At 37.7% G+C, this 6,781-nt stretch overlaps 1 protein-coding gene across 1 annotated transcript; it reads right to left on the bottom strand.

Moving 5' to 3' along the window:
• Positions 1 to 2,093: 2,093 nt before the first annotated feature.
• On the bottom strand, positions 2,094 to 6,590 carry LOC117112253 (MIT domain-containing protein 1-like; the record flags this gene model as incomplete). Its single annotated transcript, XM_033255326.1, is given in 5 exon segments — positions 2,094 to 3,745; positions 4,542 to 4,654; positions 5,058 to 5,281; positions 6,243 to 6,344; positions 6,462 to 6,590. Coding segments are annotated over 5 exon segments (705 nt in total). The 3' UTR covers positions 2,094 to 3,597.
• Between the last annotated feature and the right edge of the window lie 191 nt (positions 6,591 to 6,781).

The raw sequence follows: 6,781 nt of genomic DNA, 5'->3' as shown, positions 1-6,781 counted from the left end.
AGACAATTTACCATACCAAAAAGTAAGATGTGTATAAGAGACAGGGATTAAGTGGGGTGCTGATATGATGCAACTTCTAATGATTTGAGGCACCATTCGCTCAGCGGTATGTTATTCTGTTGAAAACACTGCTTTGAAAACATATTTGTTTGAAAGTGGCAGGGTACCTGGAGTGCAAGGGGTTTTTTTCAAAATTCTAAAATAAAATGGAGAAGAAAAGAAAAGTCCAAGACTGCCATTTCCGACCATCTGGAGGTGCCATATTTATAAATTTTCTTTGGAGGTGGTATTTTTCCCTACCTGTGAAAGTTTTTCCTTGGCCCCTTCCTGTCTCTTATACACATCTAGATGTGTATAAGAGACAGGCATTCCTACGGTTTATCCATTTTCCTGTGTATAAACAATGCGTACACGCCAAGCTATAATAAATTATATAGAAACATATTAGGCCTATTTATCTGGTATCAATGGCGGCGGAACGTTTTTGAAAGTGGGGGAGGGGGGAGATTCCATAAGGTCCAGTATACGAGCGAGCACCTAGACTGGGGGCCAGGGTCCACCAAGGGACCTCGGTGGGTGGTACCAACGGATATTTGACGAAGTTTGGTAAATTTTATTACAGTAGTTTTTTTAGGCATAAAGTTATACTGTAATATGTCGACTTCATAATTGTTGTCCAGTGGCTGATAGGAATTCAGAGCTTTTTCTGAGTGTAGCTTGCTGTATATAGTGGCGTAGGAGTATTGACCAGCGGCGGATTTAGGAAGGTCGGGGGTGGAGGAAGGAAGGACCGGCGGGCCCTTTTGGAAAGTCAAAAAAAGAAAAAAAAGAAAAAAAAAAAAAGAAAAAATTGAAAACGCCTCAGTGGTTTTTATTGGGCGTCTAGAAAAAAAAACAAAAAAAAAAAAACAATACGATATTTTCAGTGACTGTGCTACGGGAGGGGGTAAGGGGGGCTACAACCCCCCTCCCTCGTCGGGGAGAAAAACAACAATTCGTCGGGGAGAAAAAAAAATTCAAAAAAATTAGATGTATTTTGTACATATTAATAGATTAAAATCGATTAAATAAGCCTTTGAAACCCGTAATTTGTCATATTTTCTGGAGGCTACGTCCCCTAGACCACTTTCGAAAGGTTTTTAGCCAGGCAACAGCGGCGCCCGACCACGCCCACATTTTTCTCGTCGGGGATATCAGCACCACCCTCCCCCTGTCGGAGACCTTGTACACACCCGTCGGGGAAATCCTGATGCCGCCACTGATAGTGTTATCTTGATTGGCCCCACTTTCTTCGGACATCTCTGGATCCGCCCCTTTTGACATGGGGAGGGGAGACTAAAGGGGATAATGGATTAAGTGCGGCGCTGATATGATGCGATTTCTAACGATGTGAGGCACCATTAGCTCAGTGGTATGTTATTCTGTTGAAAACACTGATTTGAAAACATATTTGTCTGAAAGTGCCATTTCCAGGAATCTAGAGGTATCTATGTTAAAAATTTGCTCACCTCCACTCAACCCCAACCACTGGGTGAGTGGATATTTTTTGGTAGGAAAATTTCTAGTGGCAGGGTAGGAGAGCCTGGAGTGCAAGGGGTTTTTTTTCAAAATTCTAAAATAAAATGAAGAGAAAAGAAAAGTCCAAGAGTGCCATTTCCGACCATCTGGAGGTGCCATAATTATAAATATTCTATGGAGGTAGTATTTTTCCCTATCTGTGAAAGTTCTTTCCTGGCCCCTTCTATTTCGAATCCACTGCTATAAAAGAAATTGGGTGAGGCTGACATAGAAAAAAAATGGAAGTACATAATTTATGTCGGCTCGCCGCTGGCCCCAACTGATTGGAACTGGCCCCCAGGTTAAATACCGGGCTGTATAGTAAGAGATAAAGGCCTCGAACCAAGGTTATCTACCGGACCAGTTCACAGGCTTGCCTCCTTGGTTTCGGTATTGTACCCTAGGTGGAATAGAATAAAGTTATAAAAAAATATGCCACTATTCCATATTCAACTATGCTTCACTGACAAATCATGCTTCAAAATAAGGTAAACAATGCTTTTCATCAATTCCCTGACTGAAAGAAATAGATAGAGTTCTTGATACCAGTATTTAATGAGGATGTGAGGGTAATGATCAAGCTGATTTACTTAAACTGCTGAAAAACTTTGATTACTTTTTCACATACATTAATTATATATTAACTCCATACTAGTTATAAAAATTTATCTTTATTGCCAGCTGAGCCACTCAAAGAGAAAATACATTAGCTGATATGCTGTTTTGTTAATTTTTTTACAAATTAATATATAAAAAGAAATTTTAGAGAAGAAATTACCAAGTCAAAATCTGAAGTCCACACTATCAAATATTATGTGACAAAAAACTGTGATATGCCCATTTTAGGTGTAATGACATCATTATGCCCATATATGGGCACATTCAAAGATACTAGAAATACAAGATAGAGAACTCGCATAGCAAAAATGAGGTGGAAATTGGTCCAGATGTACGCGGCGACCTTCTCTTTATAATGCAATTTTTCTATACTTGGTCTAGATGTATAGGGCGCCCTTCTGTTGCTAGGTATATCCAGACGCACACTGCGCCCTTCTTTTTCCACTAATGGAGGAAAACTTTATCACTAATCAGAGTCCAGTCATACGATTCTGCGCTTTTGTGTCTGTCATTTGATTGTTTTGATTTATTCATGCCTACTTGCTTGTACCTTATGGATAATGGCAACGATTTCAACCTCCACAAAAGGAGAATGTGCATTCACAGTTATGTAACGGTGGCAGAAGTTTCTTAGATCCAGCCGTATGCGGCGCCCTATTGTTTGTATTCCCACCATGCATTTCGGTGGAACAGTTTTTTTCTGTGGAGAATTCTATCTTGTGTTTCTAGTATCTTTGCTGTTACTAACCACACATAAGATATCGATCCACCTACACATGACCTCCACCGGAATTAGAAAGGTCAACTGTTGCACGATAACATAGGGCTTATTCGACTGGTTCATTTCGTTGAGTACTGTGATATGCCCATATTAGGTGTAATAACATCATCATGCCCATATATGGGCACATCACACAAATTGCTCACTTGAAATTTTGATAGTGTGGACAGAGCTTCAGACAATTTACCATACCAAAAAGTATACAATTTTATATAAAGATACATATATGATTTTACAGACATATACATAATTCGGTAATATCCGTGGAATTGGCTAGGAAAGAAATCAGCTTATTTTGGTTGTCCATTAGAACTGATTGGTCAAAAACTGCTCAGCGATGAACCGCTTGGCCTTTAATTGGTTGGCCATGCTTACAGAAGCACTTGGCCTAGAATCATTTGGCATAATCATAGCTTCAAACCAGGCGTGCACTAATCCGACAGTCATCGGTTGACATTATTTGATGGCGAACACGATGCAATGCGGCATGTGCCCAACGGACCATTTTTAATCTGCTCATACCGCTGATATTCAACAGACACCTTTGCATCCTCAATCACTCACAGAAAATGCGGATGGATTCGTCAGCCTGCAATCGCATGTCAGTCAGTACCGGGCTTACGCCGCACATTTTCCTCTGGCTATGATTGTATCTCATGAAATATATTAATTGTTGTTTCGTGACATTTCCTGAAGTGCATATCACAATAGCCAATGGACAATCTTGATTTGGTTGGCTTGAAATAGTCTAAACCACGCCCAATCTTGATAATCCATCCGCTATCTAACCTATAAAAAAAAACATGTTCAATATTATTGATATTTTTTTTTTAAATTGCCATGAGGTTACATTACAAGTATAAAACAAAATTTAAGATACTTTAATTAGTAGATATTTTATAGTTACAATTACCATATACTTACTGTACAATTACCCTTTTTACTTTACTTTATTTAGCATCCATTGAAATACAATATAAAATAACAATGACACACAATCAGCAGTGGCTCTAGTAATTTGCCGAAAAAAAAGGGGTCTGACCTGTCTGACCAAGGGGTCCGAACCAAGGGGCCAACTACAGCCTAGGTTGGGGTCCCAAAATAAAAGAAATCCCATGTAAGGTTCATGGGAGAGTATGGTCCAAATTGTGCTTCTAGACCACAATATTAGGGATTGGCAATCAAAATAGCATTATTTGGATACGCAAATTCTTTTTTTTTTTTTAAATTTTTGATCCAACAACCACATCATGGCATTGGACAACATGCAGTCCCTGTTCTACATGGGAGGGGAGGCAAATTCTCCACCCCCACCCCCTGCTGGTGACACCACTGCATAAGATACATAAAAAAGAAATGGAAAAAGAAAATTGTTTGTTTAGAAAAGATGCATCGACGACCCATAAAATCAACAAATGTTAATTTAATTCAAATGGGGTCGTTGAGGAGACCCCATTAAAATTGTTATTGCATAAGCACTGTGGCTATTGAAAATCAACATCTATATCAAGGAATCTTTGGTGCCACTATAAACACCCTGCTTTTTCAATGATCATTCTCATTAATCTGAACCTACATACTGTACCTTATTGCTCTATCATGTAACGTTGATGAATACTGTACAATTAATTTCACTCCATATTGCAATAAACTTCTTGCCAATTCTTCTAAAGCACTTGTCTGCTGATCCACACTTTTCTATGAAATGAAAAAGAAAAATTAAAGCAAATATAAACAATCCAATTAAAGTTATTTTCAGTATAAAATTATGCATATAATGTTGTACTTAACTTTATCATCTTCATCATTGGCTATTAATATCTATTCTTCTAATTAGTTGACAGTGGCCTAATAAAATAGTGATATGAACTATATTCAATGTTTGGTCTCTCAGACAGCCCTGGCCTTGGAATAAGAGTGAGGGGAAAATGTCATATATTTTTAACAATTGTTTAAATAAGATATCTAAACACAAAGGCCATAGGCTCTCTGTTAATATTTCCGGACTGTAGAGCCCCGATGTGTATAAGAGACAGCAACCACCATTAGTATTATCATTATTATTATTTTATTACTATTTTTAAATAAAAATCTTGCAAACCTCATCTTGTCCTGTAGTTAGAACAACAGTCTTCAGTGACGGGCACTTTTTAATGACAAGCTCACAAAAGCGTAAAAAGTTTAAAATCTGATGGTTAATCCTAATATAAGGGTCATCAACCTCAACACGATGGACACTCTTGTCCAAAAACCGGCCAAATGTGTGTTCATAGCTGTGCCCTGTTGAATCGTCATCAATTTGAATCTCCTCATGAAATTTTCCAGCTTCAAAAATAAAAAACAAAATTACTTATTTTATTTTACTCATTCTGGCAATACAAAGAACAACATAAAACATTACAAATACAAACAAAAAAATAAGAAAATCACAAACATATAAGAATACCGTACTTGCGCGAATAATCAACTGGGCGCTTAAATATTTTTTGCACTTTCCGAGGGGTGCTTATTCAAACGGGGTGCCTATTTAAACGGGGCGTATTAAATTCAAGAGGCACTTTTTAAATGAAAAGGACATTACGAATGGTGGTTAGGCGGAAAAGATAATCCTCCAGAGAACATGGCTCATGACAAGAATGCGTGAATATTTACATAACAGCAAAATAGTAGATGCAATTAGTGGTGGTGGGAAGTGGTAGCTTGTTGGTCATCGGCTGATTGAGATTAGCAGGATGGCAGGATCATTGAATTTTTTCTTGAAAACTCAGATGAGAATGTGTTAAAGGTCGGAAAAAGAAAAAGAGGGTAGGACTATCCATAGACAAATATGTAAAAAGAGTAAAGTTGGAAATACACTGTCTGTCCAGGGATCGGAGCTCTCATCTGTCCAAGAGAAATATCCTCTTTTGATATTGACCTACAAAGAATCTGTTTCCACTTTGCAGCTCAAATCATGCCAACAACCACAGTCCCAGGATTGATTGGATTATTAACTTGCTAAAAAGAAAATCTTATGATATTATTGTCGGGGCGCTTATTCAAATTTAGAAGGGGGCGCTTATTCAAACGAGGCGCTTAAGGAAATTTTCAGGTTAGGAGAGGCGGTTATTCGAGAGGGACGCTTATTCAAATGGTGCCCTTCTTACATTTGACCAAACCAAAATTAACGGATATAATGAAATAATGTATAATTACATGACATTTATTACAATAATATTATAAATACTATATCATTATTTTTTATTATTAATGTTATACATCCATATGATTTTTGGTATTATATTACCTTTCTTCTGTTCTTCAACAATTTTCTTTAATTCTTCTGCTCTGGACATATACGTTTCTATTTTTTCTCGTACTCCTTTCTTAACAGCATCATTTTTTTCTTCTGTTAGACAAATTTTAGAAAACTAATGATATAATACAGTAGTACCATCTAGGATCATTAATGATTTAATGATATGTTTTTTTCTGTCAGGAAATAAGGTTGGGAATGCACACAAACCTTTTAAAACGTTGAGTAACAGCTGTATCCCTTCCTGATAACATATGGCCGCTTCTGTGTACCGCTTCTTCCTGTCAAGCTCCACTGCTCGTGCTAATACACTAACTGACGCCTGCATTTGCAGTGTGTTAATTAGAGATTTTCTACAATAATAATTCTGTAAAATAAATAGACGTTTTACTTACTTACAATTATCATAATGCAGCAAAACAAACACACCATTATGACAAGGCCTAACACAACATACTACAGCAACCTAGGCCTAACTAGGCTAAGCTAAGTCAGGGGCGGATTTAGGGGGGGGCCGGCCCGGCCCCGGC

Source organism: Anneissia japonica, unplaced genomic scaffold (genome assembly GCF_011630105.1).
Source record: "Anneissia japonica isolate Jap-2015-1 unplaced genomic scaffold, ASM1163010v1 scaffold1537_len634075_cov158, whole genome shotgun sequence".
Classification (NCBI taxonomy): Eukaryota; Metazoa; Echinodermata; class Crinoidea; order Comatulida; family Comatulidae; genus Anneissia; species Anneissia japonica.
Note: the sequence above shows the minus strand (reverse complement) of the source record. Positions and strands in the feature narration are given on the sequence as shown.